At 40.4% G+C, this 24,678-nt stretch overlaps 1 protein-coding gene and 1 long non-coding RNA gene across 2 annotated transcripts; one reads left to right on the top strand and one right to left on the bottom strand.

Moving 5' to 3' along the window:
* Nucleotides 1-1,398: 1,398 nt before the first annotated feature.
* On the bottom strand, nt 1,399-16,645 carry LOC124178529 (solute carrier family 46 member 3-like). Its single transcript, XM_046561963.1, has 6 exons — nt 15,344-16,645; nt 5,725-5,826; nt 4,312-4,449; nt 4,153-4,236; nt 2,849-3,005; nt 1,399-1,714 (listed from the first exon to the last, which is right to left on the bottom strand). The coding sequence occupies exons 1-6, from the start codon at nt 16,320-16,322 to the stop codon at nt 1,579-1,581; spliced, it is 1,596 nt and encodes a 531-aa protein (XP_046417919.1). The 5' UTR covers nt 16,323-16,645; the 3' UTR covers nt 1,399-1,578.
* A 4,048-nt stretch (nt 16,646-20,693) lies between these two features.
* On the top strand, nt 20,694-24,554 carry LOC124178616. Its single transcript, XR_006869856.1, has 3 exons — nt 20,694-21,098; nt 21,531-22,205; nt 22,785-24,554. It is a non-coding gene; the product is annotated as an uncharacterized LOC124178616 (long non-coding RNA).
* The last annotated feature ends 124 nt before the right edge of the window (nt 24,555-24,678 follow it).

Raw genomic sequence — 24,678 nt, 5'->3', positions numbered from 1 at the left:
AAGAGTCATGAATTTTTATCGCTTTGCAATCAACTGATTTAAAAAACCGCACTTGTATGCCATATTAATTACTTGTAAAATTCAACTGTCGGGAGGTAAGAAGAATGAAAAGGTGTAGCCACCGCTACCTCGAAAATATAATAATATTTAATAAGACATAATTATTGTGTAACACGTGCGAAACTATTGTTTTTCCCGTTTCAATTCATGTATATTTAATCTAGTTAAGTACTTAATAATTGATGCAATTTACCCGCATGAATGATGTGACGGTATAAATTTCATTTTATAATTACGTTATTCCATCTTTATAATGACACGAATTACAGTTTCTTTTATTCATTACAAACACCCAACGATGTCGATTCTGTCATAGATTTATAGTTTCGATTTCATTGCTAACCGCATGGTAGGCATATGTGTCCAGTTAGAGAATCAATTTTGCAAACAATATACCTCTACGGCATAAATATATTGTCTAATTACGACGATGTCTCTGCGTGTATACCGTCAAATCAACATGACAAGTAATATATTCTCATTGTCAATTTCTGGTTTTATTTTCATCGTCGTACTAATTTTGTTTCAGTATATTCATTTAATTGCGATATATCAAAAAGAAGTAGGACGTCAATGGAATATAAATATATATATATATATATATATATATATATATATATATATATATATATATATATATATATATATATATATATATATATATATACACATATATATATATGTATATATATGTATATATATAAGAATAAGAGTATGAAGATATATACCTAGATACTATTTTGAATGCATTATTATTTACTGTACAATCTACTCGTGGAAGGCACACCATTTTTTGTAAGCTAAATGTATGTAATACGTTACGTATATTAAAATAGAGTAATTTTGGCTCATTGTCAATCTAATATGTCTATAAAGTTGAACCGTGTATGAGAACGAGAATAAAATCATTTGTCATTTTATCCACCCGTCTATCAACGGTTTTAGCAAACCTTGACTAATAACACTATACCTAATTACGTTACGCCTACCTAAATTATTTTTACTTCAATCTCCTATATTCTTATATATTAAATTAATTAAAATATGCCCTGTAAACAGAGCGATGCTTGTAAGTTCAATTTTGTTGTACCCACCGTATATTCTAGAGCTGGAAATATTTACAAATATAACACGTATGCGGGTGAAGTTGGAGAATAATATTGAAACTATCGGTTTTCCGAATGTTTTTAGAAACACGACAAACAATATGGATTCATTCAAAATCATACGTCATCGCCGCATTGAAATATTGTAGCTCATACCGCGTTGCAACTCGATAATTCGTTAAATTTCCACCGGATATTTCAGATTAGAATAAAAAACGGGACTTGATTGCCGAGGTAAGTTAATACAGCGGGATGAAACCCATCGAATTTAAATTACACCTGGAGAAGTTTCAAGGTTTATCTATCGCTCAGGCTCCACTCCAAACCTCTGACAAGTAGTATGAACGTCTCGAGTGCGAAAATTGGCGACTAAAATCCGTTTCGTCGACTAAGTGTTAATAATTTTCACACGTCACATTCGTTCCGTCTCAAAGGCCCCATTATCCAAGCCTCGAGGTGCCTCGGATCCTTCGGACGGTTTCTCCAAATCCTGTTTCTTCTCTTCTTCGACCCGCTTCCGATCCGCTCTGTGTTCGGTGTAAAGCCATCTATTCGGACAAGTTTTAAGGTTTCATAAGAATTGTAAGCGGCTTATTGAGAGATGCAGCGAATGTCGATGATTGAAGAATCGGTGCGAAAAAGGGAATAGGAATAAACCGCTCGTCTCTGGCGCGAGCTGTTAGGTTTTAATATCGATTTAACCCTTTCAGTCACAGATGCCACTGTAACGGCAACCTTTCTTTTTTATTTTTTGTCATTTTATTTATATTCCATGAAAAATCCTGAATATGTTTGCATTTTCAGGCACAAAAACACTCAAACCTTGGAATGATTAGGATTTTTTGTGAATCCGTAATTGTTGGTAATCGTTATAAATGAACATGTGTAGAAACAAGCGTATTTTCGTGAATGTCATTCGTTAGCGGAGATATTTTATAATAAACTTATACTAAAAACGCTTGGCATTCATTGTTTGACAAACAAAGATCACAGAACGGCCATTAGATTTACAAAATTCAATGGATAGGGGTAGTTTTCATGGGGTTAGTACCTGTTCTTGACCTAAAATTATATCGTCTCACAATAACTATTCATATAAATCTTGTTCAAGACCACTGTCTCAAACAATATTGTCTAAAATAATTCAACTTATTTTCAGCCTATTTTATGGCTTGTTATTAGTTTTATTAAATTCTGACATCAGATTCGGACTCAGCGCTGAAATATATATAGGAATCGTATAATTGCACTTCCATGGAAAAAAAGTTGAATTGCGAGACTGAAAGGCTTAAATTGTGGAAGACGAAGAGGGAATAAAAAAGAAAAAACTATTTTCATCATCAAGCACCGACTCTTTCGATTTAGTAGACACATATTTTTATTTTTAACCACGAGATGCCACCTTTCATTACATCGGATCCGGATCGTCGATCGGTTTTGTTGCACGTGTACAAATGGTTTATTACGTAAGGACAGCATGTATGTGCATACACAGTAGGTATCAAATTACTCGTTAATGACGGGGAATAACAAAATGTAATAAACGACAGCAATTATACGGATAATGAACAGGCAGAACGAAGAAAATACGCGAGGTCGGTCATAATGGCGGAGATGAATTGCGCATGTAACGAAAAATTGAGGCCTAATCAGAGTACAGATAATTGTGGCGAAATACTTACAGAAATAGAATAACAGCCGGAATGGTGAGTCCCCCGCCAAGGAGGAAAAATGCCCCAGGAAGCGTGTTCATGGTAGCGGCATAGACGGAACTGTACATGGGGCCGTAAACCAACGGCATTAGCGCCTCGCAAACGCCGAATAAAGAGTTGACTTTGCCTGCGAAGAGTGCAAAGTAGTTGATTAATCAACACCTTTCACGCCTATCTCAGTAATAACATTTTATTACAGTTGAAGAAATTTTCAAGACCCGTTCGCTGTGTTTTTTCAAATCATGCGGACCGTGAAAAGTCCTGTAAAATCGAAAAAACGTCTTGCGGAAAACTGAAAGCTATCGTGACTGTAAAATACGAAGTAGAGGAACGGATGGAGGAGATGAAAGCGAAGTTACTTATCTTTATTTCCACCATATGGCAAGCTTCCATTTTGTCGGTTATTTAAAACACTTTGAAAATTCGGCAAACTTATCTTAAAGAATGGGAAAAATACTGACTATATATACACTTTCTAGGGGAATTTTGAAAAGATTTTTTTCGAACCGAAAAACATTTGAAATATGATATTAATAATTGATGAAAAGTTGAAGAAAAAAAAACGCCTTGGTAGAATAAAAAATATTCTAGAAACCTGTACAAGAAGATAGTTTACAATCACGTGGCAAAAATATTTCGATTAAAATGGTACATTTCTAGTATTTTTTTTTTTTTCACGATTATCGACGGTATAATTACTCAAAAACTTTCGCCGTTTTCGACGTCCTACTTCACCCCCCCCCCCAAAAAAAAAAAAAAAAAATTAATTCCAGATAAACGAGTCGCCACGGGATGCCCCATATATGCGCAATGGACGTTGAATCGGACCGTTGATCGGCGATACCGATGTCCTTGACCCCAACTGGTTTCCAACTGTTCAAACCCGCAGGATCGACGTCCTTCGTCGAGACGAAGCCTGCTGCAGTTATCCGTTAACTGCGTCCGCGTAAAGTGGGTACTACATGCTGTTGCGTAATGGAAATGAATGCGTTCCCAGGATAATAAAGGTTCGCGAATAGGCAGGTGTACGAGTATAACATGTAACCGGCGCGCTATTTTATCGAATGATGTTGCCGGTTCGCGAAGTGCCTCGCTGATTGGCACCGCGATAGGAGCCGTGAGGACAAAGCCGGCAACCCGTCCATACCACCCGGCTCATTGTGGATATAATTATATAATCCATGCTCCGTGATTTCCAGGAATCGCATACCCATTACACACGGCACAGCTTTGTCGATCGCACAGATCGTGATCGTTGGAACGATTCTACTCACCCAGCTCGTCGGTTGGCACAAGCTTCGAGGCTATGGATCTCATGGCGATGAACGACGTGCCGTTCACGATCTCGACCAGAGGAGCTGAAAGTAGGCACGTTATTAGGGTGTCACGATCCCCGTCAAGTTGCACTTTCTAAGTCACTAATCGACACAAACCTAAGTATATCATCCAGTCGGTGCTCGCAAACGCGTAGACGAAACTGGCGAGGATTTTACTCATGCAGCTCATCACGCCCACCAGTGCATCGTCGATCTTCAATAGGTGGCTGAACACCCCGATCGAAACCATCGTTCCTGGACAATAAGCATTTCACCATAAGTACGATTGCTCAATCATCGACTGTTGATTCGGTAGATAACGAGCAAATTCCGAGACTTTGCACGGTTCACTGATCGGTGAACTAACTCCAAGCTAAGACCACGCGTGAGCTCATCGGCACCATTACCGTAATTCCAACCCTGCCGTTTGGGAATTGTACCTTCTAATTACAGTTTAACGAATTACGATTCATTTGGCAAATTGCGACAGAGTCACAGGGCACGCGTTCCTCATCATCGGTACCGTAATTACACGTTGCAACACCGGCGTATACGCATACCCATGATAAATATATACGGCTCGAAACAGTTTGTCATTCCAATGACACGTGAGATTGGATCTGAATTAATCTACGATCTCCGGAAGGTTTATTCACATAGGCATTCAGGTTTATCCGTTTACTGTTAACGTTGCATAATGCGTTGTATATATTATGGAATTGAATATACGTATAGGTGTACACCTTGCTTTCATCGGAGAGTCATTCGCGGGATACAAACACATCTACTGTATTATGCACCTGCTACATACGTGTTCGACAACAACGGTCGACGCGTTTAACGCTTTCGACACCGCGATTCTTGCCGTCGATGTAATTGCTTTTCCGACATGAGATAATTAGATGCTGATTATCGATAGATCGATCAAACCCAAGACTGCGGTAAGTCGATTGATTGATTATAACCGAGCATCGCGGGGTGCGTTTAACAGTTGTACAGGAAGATACGTTACCGGATATGAATACTGGAACCTTGGATTTGTCAGTAAAAGTCGAAGAAAAAGGACTGCGGCGTGTATTCTTTGAATTAAAATCAACCGCGGAAACAGCGGTACATTGTTTATGACTCGAACCATCAATGTTACGACAAATTCGAATAACTCGCGTTGCTCGCGTAATGTTTTTAATCTAAAAGAAAGCTGGTCATGTACCGTGACGAGGTTCCGTTTTGCAATTTTTTTTTTTTTTTTGGTCAACAACCGAAGAGACACTATGTGGTGGAAAAAAAAATATAACATAATTATGTCAGGTTTGCAAAAAATGATTATCGGTTTTTGTATTGTTTCTTTTCTTTTTTTAAATCATAATCGAAGGCAGCTGTAATAGGAATAATAGGAATAATCGCGATGCGAACAATGACAATTATCGCTAATTGTATTTGGCTGAGCCAGGTGGTTTTGGTCCATTAGAGTCCGTGACTTTAGAAATTCAACCTAAATAAGATAATATTTTATTGTTAAATTATACGAACCAGCTAGATTTGTCAGCATGCTGTAGGTGGAAAACATGCTGAACTGGACTTCGTTCCAGTTGAATCGGTACCTGGTGAACAAGTACATCACCGCCATCTCACCTGGAACATAACATAAACCGAATGAATTAATGAATGAATGAATGAACGAACGACGAATTGAATGCGATCCGTGCAGTGACGTCGGGAAAAAGGGGAGAAAAAATAAAAAAATAAAATGAGATGCCGAGAGGCACGCATGCCATCATCGGTGATTGCGTCTTCCTAATTCATTCCCAAACAATTCACGTTCATGCCGTATCACCGCGCACGTCATCGACGCCCACCGGCGGCTTTGAATTCTAAAAAATCTACAAGTATAAGTTTTGTTGACACCGTAAAATGAGCTGCAGAAATTCACGACACGTCTTGTATCACAGCCGGACGAAGGAACCAAGGTGATGATGATAAAAAAAAAAAACAATGAGTAAAAAATGGGCGCGAATGTTTTTAGCACCGCAACACACGATACCGGACTTAGAAACGTGATATAATATCCCTCGATCCCGGATCGATTCCCCGACGAAGCTTTCTCGTGAATTGCGAAAGTCACTGACTATATGTTATTATATAGCGCTGAAAGGAAGGGGTATACAATGTTTTCTATTTCACTCAACGATGGTTCGGAAATTGCCCTAAGAAGATATTAACGAGGTATTCGAACGCACGACACAATTTTTTGACACTGGATATTAGAAATTTACGGTCTGCTCGAGCGTGCAATTATTTCATGTAAATAACAGATTTTTTTTACACTCAGAAATAAGCGAAAAAAGTGGTGCGATCGGTACATCGGCTGCTGGCTGGAAGAAATTTATACGTAAACACGTACGAGGGATTTTATCGAGTTTTGTTATATATACGCTGTAATTACACGTCCTCGAAAATTATATACCTATGCAATCACATCGCATTACGTTCGGTAGACTAGCTTGTTCGCGGTATGTCATCCTTCACAGATAATGACAATGAAATTCAAGCGTCTTTCGGTGTCAAGGTGGATTAAAACTAACCAAGAACGATTCTGTAGAAAAAATATACGTGCGAGACATGACAATAAAAAAATAAGAAACAAAAATAAAAATAAATAAATAAAAAATATACCGGACAAGTGTTATAATAATATATATTCAAGGGTTATAATTAGCCGGATCTTTTTTTCAACTGACATATTACCAGCTGATCTCGATGATAGAAAAATATGTATGCAATGTGTCTGTATCGTATATTACTTACATCGTGGATATTTTCTCATGCCGAAGAATCGGTTATGACAGGTAAGAAAAGAACGTTCATCGATTGTTGAAGATTTCAATCCTACATACCGGACTTTGCGGAGTATAACAACTGGGTGTTTATTTTGGCGCGTAAGAAAAAAGGATGTAGGTAAAAAATGTTATTCGAGGTCAACGAAACCTGATCCCTTTTTAACCTGAGACCAGTCCGGAGCGAATCGAACAGAATTTAATACGGTTTCGGGTTATTACGGTTGTCATTTTGTGCGGGGAAAATTGTTAACAAAATTAAACGCGGCGAATGGATTGTTGGAATATTACGTATGCACTGCACGCTGAAAACTATACCGTTTATAATGCAAAACTGTATTATAACAACGAGAACGAACTGCGTTACCTTGTCCCAAATTCGCGCAAAACCTCTGGCAAATACGTACAAGTATAATTAGGTAATATTCTCCAGTTTAAAATCAGTAGGAAATCGCCTGTGATAACTTGATTGTTTAAACAACCATGGTAATTTCTTGTACGTGAAAACAAATGGCACGATTTTACGATCTTAACTCGGGCTGCAAGGCATAACGATTATATTCAACTATGCAGTTAATACGAGGCATAAAATGATTTGTACTTTTTCGCGAGGGAAAAAGCATAAAATGTGAATAAAAAATTGTCAGTATAATTCTCTCTCCGAGTTTTTCTCACGCTTGATCGACGCTTTGAAAAAGCTGCGAGAAGAATTCGCCGTTAATTATTCGCGATTGTAACTGACGTGTCCGACGTGCCGATATTCGACATCACGGACATGCATGAGAATATTTCGCAAATCCACATGCCCGATTCTTCTTTCCCCGGTAAAATAATCGAGAAGCGTGTCCAATCAACGTGTGATAAAGGCAATGAAATAAATTCCTCGAAGAAACAGGCGTTATAAGTGGAAGCATGCGTATTAGAGAAATTTTTCTTTTTTTTTCACTAAGGTGCTACTCGAGAAATTTGGGATATCAGTATTACTATAGTATTATTGTTATGCCTAAACCTTACGGACGTGCACATTATTGATTATTTAATTTTTACCACAAAGAGCGGACAAAATTCAATTTTTTTTTTTTACGTATCAATTCAGCCCTGTTTCGTTCGAGTCATTATATCCCCATGAATATATCTGTGCGGATTATAATAATCGTAAGGCTGCGGAATGACCCAGAATTTTTTTTCACGTATAATAATAATACAACGTTTCTACCTCTCCTGTCGCCTAATGAGCGTGCAGTTTTCAATTTATCCCCGTAGATAGTGAAAACTCTGCGAAGTAGACGACGTGAGAAAATCGTAATCGAAATCTATCGAAAACCGCGTCCTCCAATATCATTACCGTCGGTTCGATAATAGGCGACGGTTCCGCGCCTTAATTCGCACTCTGCGGACACGATTCAGCACGCATCGAAAGTTCGGATGTCGAAAAAACGAGTGCCGTTATATTACTGCAGGCAGAAATTATTATTACTCGTGGCGTATACATACTTGGCATAAATTTTTCCGCCTCGGTCGAACGTAAATAAAAATTTGTTAAATAGTCTTACGATTCACGAAACATTGTATGCAGACTGTAAGATATGACGATCGAAAAGCTAGTTGACAGTTGTTAGTTGGTTTTTTTTTTCTTTTTTTCCCAATAATATTGATTATAATTTTACATCCGTGTGATGACAGATTTATTTATTCCCCTATAAAACGAGCGTTTTTACGGACGATTCGAAACTGTTCTTTCGGATAAAATTGTACTTTGCCATCATAATTTGCGATCCTTGCTACGTTGCTAGGCAAAATTTTTCATACCGAATTAAGAAAAAATTCCTTACTTCCACAGCGTCGAAATCTGACGTCGGCGTCTCGGCTGCAGCCTTCGAGCAATTAACTTGATTATTATAGCGACCGAATAATCCATGTAAGTGCAAAAAAAAAAAAAAAAAAACTGCAGGTGTGCAGATGCAGAAGCGGATGGCTAATGTGTCCTGGCTTTGCCTCCGTGCATCCTTCGGACATCTGGTGTGAATGTGGGATTGAGGACAGCGTTTAACGACGAAATAAGAATCGGAAAGAAATGATAATGGAGCATCGTTATACGCCGTTTTGCACTAACAGAGACGGGAGGACGGACAGGTGGATGCACGCGCGTCTTGTTGGGTAGATTATATATTTATATTACGTACGCGACACAGGGGCGTGTAGAAGTAAAGTTACACAACAAGCCCGCTTATTAAAGCCTTCATCAAATCGTTTCCGCTCAGCCACGGTCTTTATCAAATTATACTTTGTTCTCCTTACCGCGCGACCTTTCGAGTCTTTCGACGCTCGAAGACGCGACTCGTCGGTCCGACCTCTCGTTAACAATAAGACCTTACCGTTTGCCCTGAAAAATATAGCGGAATCGCTGATTATTAGTCAACATTTGCATGCGGCGAGCATTCGAGGCGAGTGGGTTTAATGCGGATATTCGTCCCTGTACGTAGGTACGCGCTGTAGCGAATTCCGACAACGACGATGTCCGATTATAGGTCGCAAGTTTATCCAGGATCGTGTGACATCGCAGAATCTGTAAGTAGCATCGCAAATTGATAAGTAGACCAGCGAGGAGAGTTCTTGATACAGATTCCTGCACCGACGTTTTACCGACGCTTCTGGAACGTTCTAGAAACGAACCAGAGTCGGGATATCCACCCGCCATCGAGCGTTGTAGAAACGTTGGTAAGGTGTCGGTGCAGGAATCTGTATCCAGAACTCTCCTTGCTGCTGGTCTACTTTGGTATCGAATCAAAGATATTGCTCGTTGGTCTCACTCAGCGCTTGTCGCGCAACATCAAATCGACGGCGGTATAAGTTTATTTCAACTTAAAGATTCGTGGTTTCGTTAATCACATGCATATGGCGGAATTATGCAACGCGTTCTTTTTCATTTCTCATTGTATAAACAGGACCGTTAATTCGTTACCAGTTTGTAGACCACACGCTTCATTAAAACGTCTCTGGGTCAAGCCGAGGAGAATTCAACTCGTTTAACTGTAATGGGGAAGAGAAAAAAAAATACAATTTAACAAAACCGGTTGTAGTCTGTCTCTAGTCGAGTTTAGCATTTCGGAATTTACGACCAGCCGGCGCGCTGTATTTTGATTTCCAGACATGAGAAACCGTGACGACAGGTGCGGGAATGTAGGTGAATACGATGCAAGAGTTTGACGTACGCCCAAATATTTGTCAAACGCCATTCGTAGTTCTCTCCTATTCGCATTCCGATTTGAGAAAGTTTTAGCCGAGAGCCATACATGTGTAATAATACGTACAAATCGTACGTGCGTACAGCAGCAGGAAGATTGCGGTATTATCAGAAGGAGCGCGGCGGCTGTAAATTTCGTGATTTCATTCCTCACGTCCTAATTTCAAATCGAATCTCAAAGAGATAAACATCATCATTGTCAGCGTGTACAGTTAGCCGATACTTTGGGCGGTATAATTTACCATGCAAATCTCTCTCCGCGTGATTATCATCGGCAACAGAACCGGCGTACGGCGGTTTACGGCGATCACGATCATTGGACGAAAAATAAAGCACGTATTAATTAATAATACCCGGGACTCGAGAGATCGCGATCAAGATATCGCGCACGACGTCTCGTGATCGTGTGGAAGCAAGCGTGATGCCGTGATCGGCGCGAAACCGGTAAGGCAAATCAACGCCTCCGGCCGGTCGTCGCACGTTCTTAGCGCCAAGGGGCATCGGGCCTTTCGAGATACCCGACTAAATAACTAAAACGCGGCCCTGACCCGTACCTGTGGAACGGCATGTGGGAATGGATTTATCTACGCCGATAACGGCGGCGAACGGGAGCAACGAATCGATCGGAGAAAGCACCGTGACGACATTTCGGAGTGTGATATTATCGCTTTCTGACCAAATCGGTTTTTCTTTTTCACTCGCGCCAACGACGCGATGCGGTGTCAATTTTGGGCGACCGAAGCAATATGTGAAAGATAAATCAATATTTTTACCGAAACTATAAATTGTAAAACAAAAAACTAAAAAAATAAAAAAAAAAAAAAACCATTTTAACCAGAGGCGCTTTAAGTTAACGTAAATAAAAAAAACTCTAAAATTTATTTACAAATTGAACCGTACCACCTCTGGAGGGTCGAAGGACGTTCCAAACATATGTCCCGATATACTTGGACCGTTAACTTGGGAAATTTTTTGCGTCAAAGTTGGGTCCGACAACGGAATGAAATATAACCTACCATACCATTTTCAAACCCTACCCGGTACAGGGTTTGAAGTAGGCGTTAAATTTCGACTCGGGGTGATGATGCGTGCACGGTATTTAGGTGTAACGGGATGACCTCGCGGGTTGATTAGACAAGGTTTCGCATCCCGCGTGGGCTTGAGCTTGCACACTCCTCGACGTTTCTTAACCGGCTGATTTTCCGCAAAAGTGTCCACTTTAAAGCTGTTAGTCGGCGTTTCCGTTGCGTGTAAAACCGCCATACGCGAATGCTAAACTTGTACTCTTCGTACGTTGAATTTACATTGAAACAACTAACGTGCCCGTAACTTTACGAGGAGCGTAAAAATAATAAGATAAGAAGAAACGTGAAAACATCTCATTCACTCGATTCTTAACTTACGGTAAAATATATACAAATTTCACGGCGTTTTACACGCTCTTCAATAATGCATATTGCTGATCGCCTGCGGGTCATTTATACGTAATCACACGTTTGAAATGATAGTCAGCGAGTGCACTGAGAGAAAAAACGTCGTTAAATGAAACAAGTAATTTATTCGACTTCCGATTCGATTTAATCAAATAATTTACCGATCTATGCAGCTACGTATCAGTTGGATCAAAGGTATCTAGGCGTTAATTAAAAGTTTAACCATTTTTCAGCGATTTTTATTTCGAAGAAATGAATATTATTTTCGTGATATTGAGCTATTATTTTTCAAACGAACGAAGCAACCCAATCTCGCGTTTGTAAAAAAATTTTATCTTTCGCCGCAGATTATGTTAATTCGAAAGTACCAAATTTTTAGAGACAATAATTGCCGATCCGCAGGAATGCTTACGTAATGGTCAAATTGTATGTTTCGTTCAATGTTCACCGGATGAAATTAATGGTTATTTGACACAAAGTTGTTCTTACTGAAAATATAGATAAAGAAATAGGTATTGTTTATAACCAGTGGATCCTCGTTATATCACTAAAAAGAAGCACATCAATTTTAAACTTTAACTCGACTAGGCATATAGTAAATTCATTGAGGCTAAAATGGATTTTCAGAAGTAAAAACTCCAGTAAAAAAACAATGTACTTGTAGACAACAAGATTTTTAATTGCGGCTGCATTTGAATTACCAAGACCATACTTATACAATACACGCCTTATTTGTACCAATAGTTCGATCCCGTCATCTCGAGGATCATTAGTTATCGTAACCAACGCACGGTCAAAATGTTACAAGATGTGATAAATTGTGCAGTCACGAGGAAAAAGAATTTTGTTCAATTCATGCAGCTTATTGTTTTTTCCGACATTTATCCACGATCGTAAAGATTGTCCGAAGAGTGACGTTGCGAATTTTTCTACGATATTTCTGTACTTTTCGAAAAGATTTCAACGTCGCATGTTGCAACGTGTAATCGCACACATCCGCGTTACAATGCCGAGAATATCCACGATGATTACTATTATATAGACACGAACGTAACAGGGTAGCAAAATTTGTTCGATACGACGCGATGTTCGTTACATAAACGTCGCGTTTCACTTTCACCTACGATCTGTTACAAGGTGCGGGCACGAGGCAGACAATTAACATCGCGAAGGATGCAGGGTTCTAAACACTCTGCACGGGACAGAGATCCGGTCGATTGGCGTACACCTTTAATTGATTAATGAATTAATTAATAGGAAGAGGAACGGTTGTTACTAGCAGACGGTACAGTTCTCCCCAAAATCCGATTGATAAATAAGGGAGGGGGGTTGCGGCTTTGACGATTTAAAATCTAAACCCCATTGTCAGGAGTTTTGTGTTTTTTATTTTTGTAAGAAAATGAAAACACTTGTATCAATTTGAGTTTGAGGGTTTTGATTGTTTATAGTTTCGACAATGTTTTAGAATTTATTCATTGAAATTAATAACAAAATGGCGGCATTCCTGAAACTATAAATAAAAAAGCCCTCAAACTCCAATTTCTCGATGTGTTTTGATTTTCTAAAAAAAAAAAGTAAAAAAAAATCCCCCTTTTAATACCGCAAAACCGCGTGATCGTTAGGTTACGTCGCCTGGTCGTCAGTGTAAATGTAAACATGCAAGTACTACCGCATGCCGGGGACCAGCGGTGCGGAAAATGAATTTAATTAATGCACTGGTATGGAATTATGCACGTGCATGTGTGTATATATATATATATCCCGTCACCCGCAAGAGCTGCAAGGCGATTGTTTATCCCCTTCGTAACCCGATCATCCTCAATCTACGCGCGGCGTTGAATATAATAATTGCATCTAAAACGATTGTGCACTTGTTGTGGGCATAATCAACTCGAAAGCCTCCGCAGAGCTCATCTCGGCCCGTCGCTCTCTGCACGTCGAAAAACATTATGCCTGATAAGCTGCATTGACTCGATCTGATGCACGAGCAACAACGAGAGCGCGCTATTTATGCAACCACGGTTTATTGATCAGGGTGTCGAATACTCGCGGAATTTTTCACCGACCGTAAAACGGAACTCTACCTTGTTGTTTTATCCGTATTTGAATTGTTCTCTTTTCTCATTTCTATAATACCGGAATTCCTGGTGGAATCCTAGATTTCTGGTGGAATTTTTCGCTGACCGTAAAACTGAACTCCACTTTGTTATTTCATCTGTGTTTGAGTTGTTCTCTATTTCTCATTTCTACGATACTATAAGGTTTTCTCGCGACTCACCGCGATCGAAAACGTAGGCCGTGTGTGGCATTGAGCTCGATCCTTGCACCTCTGATCTTTTTTAATTCGATTTACCAACTTGCATTCGATAAAAATAATAAAACAACCGCAAAAGTTCAGAGCCAACCTAAACGCTCAATAAACGCTACGACTCCGCGTCTCCGTAAGCCAATGAGTCTGAAAAGTGGAAATAATATGCAGAGAAAGTACAATAACCGACATGCAACCTACGGAGAGTAAAAAAATAAAACAGAGAGAAGGAATAGCGATATGTACTCAGGTGGTGCGACGACCAAGTATAATATATATATATATATGTATATATATATATTGAAAACATACCGATCGCAACGGTAAAATAAATAAGTGGATAAATTAGCAATGATATCCGTGCAGCGGATGTGGATCACCGCTCTTGGCTACAATTACGCGTGGGAGGTGAAACGCGGTGTTGGCTATTTTTTATTTTTTATTTTCTTTCAATTTATTTACTTACTTTTATTTTTTATTTTTTATTTTCTTTTTATTATTCGCTCGTTTATTACGATTGGCTTACTTTGCAACTGTTCCGAGTTGGAACGGAAACGGAGGACGGGATACACGCCGATCAAGGCGTTACATACGTATATTTCGGTTAATTTGGGTTATTGTTAATCGTCGATGCGGTGGGTGACGATTCGTTGACAAATGTCAAGCGCAGCCAGCTCACTAAGCACAACAATCGACGAAACCGGCATACCGGTTGCCTTGCGTAACCGAGTTGCAGAATCGCGATCAATGATATTACGATCGAATTTTTTTTAGCGAACCTGATTAACTCTGTGCAGAATATCGCAATTCGCATAATGCAACTAGACACGGACGGGACACACACACACACACACTGAGACAAGCCTTTCTATTCGCCAATAGACGATGTATATATATTTGCTGGAACTAATCCTCGCATTGTTAGAGAGCGATTTTCGACCTTGGATCTAGTATCCGGCAATGATCTACGACTCGACTCGTACACTGACAATGCAAAGCTTTGGTAATGCATTTTTTTCAACCGTACAACGTATCTGACAATCAGTTGGAGATGATCTGTTACAACGAAAGACATTTATTACTTTTCTGCAAACGTATAAATATACATTTTTGCCTTTTTACGTACTCTTCGAAGAGTTGGTTTTTAGCCTGAAACGAAGCCTCGCGAACGCCGGAACTCGGTAGTAAAATTCTAAAAAGCGACTCATCCGGTTTGAATTTTTCAAACACTCTGACCGAAATACCTCGAAAGCTGTACAAGTTGGGAAGCTGTTTTTGGTTTCATTTTGTAGACGATCCGCGGCTCCTCGAATCCTTGAACAAAACTCACCGTGCATGGGTCCGATGACGACCATAACGATGACCATGAGGACGGCGACCCTCTGCTGCCTGTTGTTGGCACCCTTCTTAAACGCGACTTTGAACGTCTCGGATATGTGCCTGAGGGCGAAAAAGTCCGCGACGGATGCGAAGATCGTAGGCTTCGGCTGGGGCTTCTTCTCCTGGAGATTGGCCGAGGTTGACGGAGGCCTGGGGACCTCCTTGATGCAGACGACGCCGTAGACGAAGCTGAGGACGTAGCAGACGGTGGAAATGGCGAAGACCCCGTAGAAACCGATCTTAACGTAAAGCACCCCGGACAAGGCCATGCCTATCGGGATCCCGAGGGAGACGAACACGTTCACAGCCCCGATCCTGAGGGTGCGGGACTCGACCGTCGTCACGTCGCCGATGTAGCTGAATATACCCATGAACATGGCGAACCACCCGCCGGTCAAGGCCGGCCACAAAGCCTCGGAAGCTCCGGCGGCCTCCATGGGCAGCTCGTAGAACCAGTAGGTGCATATTATCAGGCTTATGCTGGTGAGGAACTCGCCGACGATCGGTACCAGCATGCAGGGTTTCCGGAGTCCGGTCCGGTCGCTCCATGCCCCGATGAAGAGGATCAGGACGGCGGGCAGGCCGCTCTGGAGCGCCGTTTTCCAGGACTGCATGCCGGCGACGAGCTTCTGCACGGCCAGTTCCTCCTCGTGGAAGGCGCTCGTGTTTCGGGCGGCGAGAGCCGTGCAGACGTCGTCGGGATAGGCGAGGTTCACCCTGCAGGCCTTCTCCAGGTTCAGATTCTGCGTGGCGAGGGCCGCCAAGACGCTCGGCATTATGTAGCAGGCCACCATCGGCTCGACGGTGACGTTCCTCGCCATGTATCCGAACTTCTGCCCGAGGCTCATAGACTTCCAGGGCACGCCGACGGCCTCGGCGCCCTTCTCCGGCGGGGCCTCGTCCTTCTTCGCGACCTCCTTCATCGTCATCTTCGGGGTTCGTGTCGAGGGGCTCTTGGCGATAAGGTAAACTCGATCGCGTCGAACCAGATTCCCGGCAGCTGGTTCCTCGGCGTCGTTCGAGGCGTATCGGCTACCTGTGCACTACTGACGAACGCGACATGACCGGGACCACTGTGCCAGTACGAATGCCTCCTCCTCGTTCTCCGTCCGCACTTACACTTCCCGTATAGCCCCCCTGCCAACGATGCCGAGGTTAGAAGCTGCTTCGCTGGTTCCTCTGGCGGTTTCGCCGTCTTTCCGTTTCGCAACTGCGTTGCTCCGACGCTGCTGCATGGCTCGGTTCCCTCCCCCTCCTGCGGGATAGACGAGACTGATGCACACCGCCTAGCCTGGAAGATTGACGTAAACATTCCTATGATCACCATTTTACGTTTGCGTGTCCCCCGATGCGGAGCACCGTTCGACGATTGCGATTGCGATTGCGATAAAAAAAAAAAAAAAACAGCGCGAAATCCCCCCCCCGCTTGCCCGTTATCGAAAATGTACACCTGTCAAAATCCGCCAAATCATAACTCGGCGTGTAGTTTGTAACACAATTTATCTTGTAAATTCGATAAAACATATAAGAAATCCCGAATCGTCAGACATACTTATAGATCAAAATTCGTACAGTTCACGAGATGGTTGATTATACGAATTTCGATCTGCTTGGTATACCTGATGATTCCTGCTATCGTCGCTTGTTAAGTGATTTTTTGGATATTTTATCGAATTTACTAAATGAATCGTGCAATATATTGCACGCCGAATTTGACACGTGAAAACTTTCAGTGGAGTCGTTTAGCTCCCTTTTCCGATCTAGTAGCAGTGGGTACAAGGATGAGCTTTCGTATGTCACAAAATGAATAAAATTGCCGCGTCAACAAAAGTATTATTGTACAAACAGTTTTGTTTCAGTCTTTAAGCCCATAACACGCATTTTTCAATAGAAGCATATTTCCTATCTTTAAATTTCGCTGCCCCGTTAATCCGCTTCATAAGCCGAGGAACCTGTTTAACTTATTCTGTAACGCCTACATCGTTACAACATGTACAGAAAAAAATTTCACCATCTCGTGCCCGGACTGTGTATTTCCTTTCTTAAATTCGTCTATGATATAAAATCTGCGGCGAATCTGAAAAACTACCATGTATTGAATAAAAATATATAAAATATTACAACATGCATACTTATACGTTACCTGGCGTGCAAGTTTTACCGCCACGGTTTTTACAATTACATATATGTCAGTAAAATAACATCGACGAAATTTTATAACGTAGTTACCGAAGCTTCATCCTCTGTTTTATGACTAAGCAATAACGTTATCTGTACCACACGTAAAACCCACCTGTTTTTACTTGCGATATTTTAAGTCTCGGTACAGAATTTACATAATCTGCAGAACGTGACGGTTATACAGCTAATATGATACACGGCAGAGCTGAATATGATTTCGAACAACAAATTACCGCGTTTCAACTGCGAGAAGAAAAAAAAAAAAACGCCGCATGCACGTACAAAATGAGTTATTCACATGTAAGAAAGCAATTTCATGGTCCAGACAATAGCCTGATAATTAATGACGTGACGCTTGCAAATCATCAGAATCCTGTCTCATTTGGATTAATGAATATGTAGTTATTGTTACAAAAACAGGCAAATCTGACGTTAATTCTTTGCACGAACATGAATGTCAGGTGCCTCTGCAACAATTATCCGGCTTGCGGTCATATGCAGGCAAAATTTTCTAGCTGTGAAAATACACGCAGAGCTGACACGAAACAACGGTCATGGAAATATTTCAATCTTCTCTGTAAAGAGTCACGTTTTTGTTTGAATTGAAGGCTCTTCGGAAAAGTTCTCTCACGATTTTAGGACAAATCTACTCTGTCGAAAATTATTTAAGGACCTTAAACTAAAATTAACTTTTTTTTCTTCTCGTAACACCCGAACGCACGTGTCGTAGTAACGAGAATTCTTTTGCCTTCTTGATCCTTTCGCAATTGTCGTCGCCCACTCACAGGAATACATTTGTGAAATAACGTTTTGCGCTCGTGTAACTGGAACTGCGATCACGCGTACGATTGTCACGATTATTGACACCACCGAGGCGATAATTGTTTCCACTTCGACTCCGGAGTTGAAAATGTGCCAATATTATACAAACAAGTAACGAGAGGCGTTGTAACATTGATGGAGTTATTTCCCTATTTTTCTACCTACTCATTCCACCGGTAAAAATTTGTTTTCATCCAATCCGCCCGGAGAAGAGCTTCATCATCGTCATCATCGTTATAATTACACAGGCACCTGTACTCATTGCGAAAAGGATCGGTGCTAGCAATGTTTAACTTTTATTTATCACTTGGGCGTATGTTTGTCTTCTTCCAACTTCGCACTACTTGGAATCCCGGCTAATGGTTAAATTCTACACACACTTGAAACGGTGGTAAAAAAATTTCTGCGCAGTTGGTCCGGCATCTTTGGGCGAAGCTTCGAATTGATTGACACGGCGGAGAGGAAGAGAAGAAGAAAAATATCAAATATCAACCGTCATCTATCATGTGGGTTTTGTGATGTAATATCTTGTTTCATATCTCGTCAGGGAACATTGGTTTTAAACGCGTTCGGTGAATATGTCAAAAATTATACAACCATACGCGACATCAACCGATGATTATTTTACCTATAGCAATTTCAGGATCGAGGATATCGAGTTTCGATCGGCATTTCGGTTCTTATGTAACGGTAATTCGCGACACGCACTGCAGCTGACGTAAAGGTTCAGGACGATGAATAAGGAAGATACCTTTTTATAAACAAAAATACAACGATGACAAAACGAGGAAAGCTTCCACGTCCCCGACTAGCCGAACATTTCTTACTAACAAGTAATTCGCACTACCCGAAGAGTCAAAATAGTCGCGTTATCGCTCATGACGAATCAGATACAAAACAAATATATGAATCAACCATCAACCTTTACCAACGACTTACAAGGTTCGAGCAATTTCACTCGATTACTCAACATCCGATTAGTGAATCGCTCTTCTCGCGTACACATACACTGCACGTTGTACAACTATAGAAATAGACATATGTGTGTGTGTGTGTGTGCGTGTATACCCAATACGCGGGAGTTCATGTAGACCATGTAGAAAACCTCCCATATTTACGGCAATCGTTACAGCATCGCGAATCTCATTATTATAAAACGGGCAATATATATTCATAGTTAATTACAAGTGTCGCCGCGAATAATGTCATATTTCACTATTATTTGGACTTTGTCGATAAGCAGTATGCGAGAAAATCGAATTCTCTACATAACTCGTTAAAATCCACGCTCCCACAAATTACGTATAGAACATGATTGAAAGTTATTTATTTTGTAATTTTTTTTCACAGGTTTTTCGCTCTTGTTTTCTCACTCTTATGCAATTCAATCGTGCCATTCACCGACACAACTTTGGAATATATACACTATACCTATACTGGAATGGCACGGTGACTGTGATTGATTTTATTTCGCATTACCGCGTAAGGTTTGAAAAAAAAAAAAATATCTCCGCAGCCTTCGCGGCTCAGGTACCTCTCATTTTATGCATAAGCCTGGAAGTTAGTTTACGATATTGTTAATCTACGCCTCAACATTTTTTATGGTTTTAGTGTCGATTAGTGGATGCATTAAAAAACAGAAAAAAAATACTATTAAAGCGCAAAACGCATTTACTCACCAGACATTAAACGTGAATAATTGAATCTGTGGTTACCTATATCGAATAGAACTAGATAATCTGCCGGCAAGTTCTACGAACCGTAAAAGTTATACGACATAGGTCGTTAAGCGTACGCGAAAGTGATCGCGCGATGTCATAGGTATCATATTATACAGTTCATACTGGTCGAAGCGTGACCAAATTTAAATCACAATGTCTTGCTTCTTGCTTGGGTCAACGCGTTTGTATACGTGCAGTATTTGCTTCGTCGCAAACATGTGTGTACGTACCTGTATTTAAGTATAACTCCACGCTTACTTCCTTGTTGTTAAAATCAGCCGTGGAAAATTGTGAAAATTTTCCTTAACACTTTCCCCGTAGGCTATGGAGTGGCGACGATTTTCGTTAAATAATATTCTCTGACTTTCCCCGTAAAAATATTCCAAATTCCCTGAATTTTCATCACGAAACTTAGGAATGTTGGGCAGCTTGTATGACCAAAAGGTCCAGAAGTTGGGCGCCATGGATATATGAATTTGGATCTAAATGCACAAAGTATTGTTTCGCTTCAGACAAATAATTAGAAATTGAACAGTGTACCATTTCCGAAAGTTAGCTTACAACTGAACTTACCAAGCATGGCTGAAGTTTGAAAACGATTTGTGAAAAAAGTACGTTCTTATCTACGGCCCATCGTAATTTCCTGACTTTTTCTGAATCTTTCCGGTCTGTCGCCACCCTGTAACACTTTTTTCGGATTTTCATTTACACGTACTCACAATCGAAACAAAACTCTCAAAGATAATGAATACAAAAATCGGTATAAACCTGCACCGAAAGTACAGCTTTAAGAATTTTTGGAGAGCAATTAACGTTTCAGGGTTGCTCAAATACGCCGATAGCCAGGTTCGTTATCGCTTTGACATTGGTAAGCATGATTTTTGAATCACGTAATTCACGTGCCTAGTCGACCGGTTGATCGCGAGCAATTTCAAGCAGAGAGAATTTGGTATTCGGATCGTACCGGGTACAGGAGCAACGGTAAGCGTCATTCTGCTATAATAATTTAATAGTCTCGGAAACAACTTCTGAGTACCGGTTCGTTTTTTCTATATCGTTCACCGTGTAGCATTATTCTTCGCAAGCACGATGATACTCATACACTATCCGTAGCACACGTGTAATGGAAGAATCGAGTTGGAACTGCGTAGATCCGCCTGTATATGCTTTGATCGTAATATAATTACAGGGTTCGTACAAAGTCATGGTATTAAATGTGATTTGGCACGCAAGAGGAAAAAAAAAATGTGCGCGAATACCTATACCACAGTAATATATCACAAGTCCGAAACCCCGGATTATAATTCCCATTGAGCGAATCGTCGGACGTTGACTTGGCTCGGATTTTGGCTGTTATTATTATTATTGTTGTTGGTGTTGTTGCCGTTATTGTTGCTGTTTTTATGTTTATAGTTCCGTATACAAAAGTAATCGAGGGTTGAGTGATTATTTGTTGATAATTCATCCGCTACTACTGACTTCAGGCCACCGTACGTACAGTGATTATGAACATCCTATTTTGATTTGCCCTAAAAAATAGTAATATGTTTAGGCGCAGAAGGCGGGACGGTAATGAATGCGAATTTGATACATCGTTGAATTGGTATTTACAAGTTGTTTACAACTTGGCTGACAAAGGTTTAATTTACGTAATCGTGATGATTGACAGGAGAATTTTAACTAATATTCATAGAATACGCGCAATTAACGAATGTAGAAAACAATTTCGAGTAACGTAATTGTAATTCCTTCCGACCGATGTTAGTGGAGCACCAAGACTTCGTAGTCCGTAAATGAAAGCTCTTCGCCGTCGAAGGGGATGTAGAGACAGCCGTGGCTCGCTTGGACCTGGAAAAACAACGCGTCGAATCGGCGAAAGAATGCGAAAAACAGAATCCAGAACCTTGCGAGCAAATACGGACCTTGCCGATGGTCTGAGATCCGTTGTGAAGGACGCGTCCGACGTAGAGAGGCTCGCCGTCGGCAGTTTGTCCCGCGACGACACCGTCCGGAGGAATAGATCCGGCACTGCAGAATTCCCAAGCAAACTCGCCTTGGCACAGTACCTGAAGGAAAATACGTTAACAGGTTGTAACTAGATTTTTTTAAATCTCATTTTCGCGACGTACGTACATTCAAGTATATACACAGAAAATTTCACGTGGATCCGACAAATATTCTCCAAGTTACGCGCACATTTGCAAAAACGTCCCGGAGCGTTTGAGGTTGCTTTTGAAATTTTTAACGAGATTTCCTCAAAATTGTGTTTTCAAAGTCGGTGAGCGAGATTTCTCGGACACGGCTGAACCGATCGGTCTCAAATTTTTACACAACCTTTATGAATATATTTATCATTTTACATTTCGTAAACAAATTAAGGCGAAAACTTTTATGAAAAATCAAATTTTTCATTTCAGAAGCCGCCGTTTCGTTAAAAATTAATATTTTGCTTACTCCTTCGATTAAAGACGAGATAAAATTTCATATTAACTAAATCTTTTTTGTTTTTTCATTTTCGATGACTCAGTCCAGGGATGTCTCGCTCGCCGCAAAACGGCGAAATTTAAAAATCATTACTCGTGCAACTAAAAAATATCGGAATGAGGTTCGACGTTACCCCGATATGGATATAAATTTTTATACTAATAAATTGAAACCTCTCTTCAGGAAAAATCTGGGTGTAAGCCCTTAACGTGGTCTATTGTTCGTCGCTTACGCCGAACATCAAGTTGCCGATATTAAAGGATCAGCGATAAAATGCACCTCGTATTCGTCCTTAGGATGCTCCTGGCCGTTCCAACAGACAAAGGCTATCCCTTTGTCGGGTATTACTTTTGCAGGAATCATGTCACCCTCGTGAAAGGCCCGCCCTACGTAAATCTCGCTTCCATCTTTATCTCTTCCTCCCCGGATAGCGTTTTCGGGTAAAGGACGTCCTCCAGAACGGCTGACCCATCTGTAGGCTGATGAGTAATGGGTTTCATTCTGATCGTTACTGATATGTGCAGAACAAATAATCGTTCGAGTTCGTTGAAGGGTGATTCATACCATGGTTGTTTACCAGATACAATCGCGTCGCTTGCACTTTCAATGATATTGGTGAGAGATAAGCACGCACTTACCGATGACTAGCAATCAGAACAAATCGACAGCGCAGAATTTCTTTTCTTGTCTTTGAGATTTATTCGTGATAATAATAATAGTAGTAACATTTATCATCATTTCTCAAAGGATTAGAAGTATTTACAACATACGTTATCTGGGCTGCTTGTGCAGTTTTATCAATTTATATTCAATGGAACAAAGATCCCTATTAAATATGATGTCGTTTATACATAACATACCAATTAGGGTATAATTGCAGAATAACTCACACATCTAAGGTGTGTACACATACAAGAGGCATATGCGTTGTGAAAATACTGTACCACGATATATCTCGATGTCTTACTAATTCATCATTAGTTTGCGAAAACTGATTACGAATTACAGTCGCAGGCACGTGCATGAATAGTATACTTTAGTGGTACAGATCCACGCGTGAGAACCGTTTCATTTTTACGATTATACCATTCAAGAACGTAAAACGTAGAAACTATTTTTAGGAATATTATGTACTACTACATTTGGCGATAAGAAAAGATTTAGTATTATTTTAACAGTTATTTTTTTAGCATGCACATTTTATCTGGTGAACTTTTTCATTACCTGGCATTGTGACAAATTTCTCTCTTGTTCAATAAAACGCACTTCCGTAATGCTCAATCACACCAGGCAGACTAATTTTTTATCAGAATGAGACACTCGACTCGCCCCGCATCTACAGGGAAAACCCTTATCTTATCTTTAGAATCCGTCACACGTTTGAATTTACGTGTATGTATGCATACTTATGTAATATATATACATACACATCTGGGTGCAGTTGATTCTGACCCTCCTAGTTTTAGCTCCTTGGAAATCAAGTTGGCAGCTAATTTGACGCACTGCTGGAAGTGGTCGGAGTTGATTACTGCCAACGATGTTTCTGATCCACAGAAACTAGGGCGATTAAAATCAACGATACCTGGATATATGTATGCACGTACTTTCTAACACAGGGTAAAAAGAGCACATTTTCTTCATCACGTGAGGGAAGAGACGAAGATCACGTACTTAAAGAAGAAATACACACGTTCGCCATTGACTGCTATTTTAACGAGCTAAAATGATCTTCAGAAATAAAATATACCGAGGGAGAGTTCAACTTTAGAAATTTTAGGACACAGGTACGTAAAAATTTTTTCACGCTTCTGGTTTAAAATGTAAAAAGAAAATCTCTTGATTTACCTTCACGTCCATCTATGTAAATTATCGTGTCTTGTGGCTGGTATGGAAGGTGTTCGTTGGAATCATCGCTAGTACAACAACTCTGTCCCATTTTGCCTCGGCTTGATATCTTCCGAAGAAAAATTTCAATTTTGCGACCGAGAGTTTCTAGACACTATACGAAAGTAGTTTAACATGGGTGAAGTGTGTATTATCATATTACATAACCAGTAAGATTGCATTTCGATAAGAT

The sequence above is a fragment of the Neodiprion fabricii genome, chromosome 1 (genome assembly GCF_021155785.1).
Source record: "Neodiprion fabricii isolate iyNeoFabr1 chromosome 1, iyNeoFabr1.1, whole genome shotgun sequence".
Classification (NCBI taxonomy): domain Eukaryota; kingdom Metazoa; phylum Arthropoda; class Insecta; order Hymenoptera; family Diprionidae; genus Neodiprion; species Neodiprion fabricii.
Note: the sequence above shows the minus strand (reverse complement) of the source record. Positions and strands in the feature narration are given on the sequence as shown.

Coding starts and splice junctions, on each gene's coding strand:
- LOC124178529 (XM_046561963.1), bottom strand. CDS start 16,322: ATGACGATGAAGGAGGTCGCGAAGAAGGACGAGGCCCCGCCGGAGAAG. Junction 4,450..5,724: donor CATGCTGACAAATCTAGCTG/GTTCGTATAATT, acceptor CTTATTGTCCAG/GAACGATGGTTTCGATCGGG. Junction 1,715..2,848: donor CCGGCTGTTATTCTATTTCT/GTAAGTATTTCG, acceptor TTGTCCGAATAG/ATGGCTTTACACCGAACACA.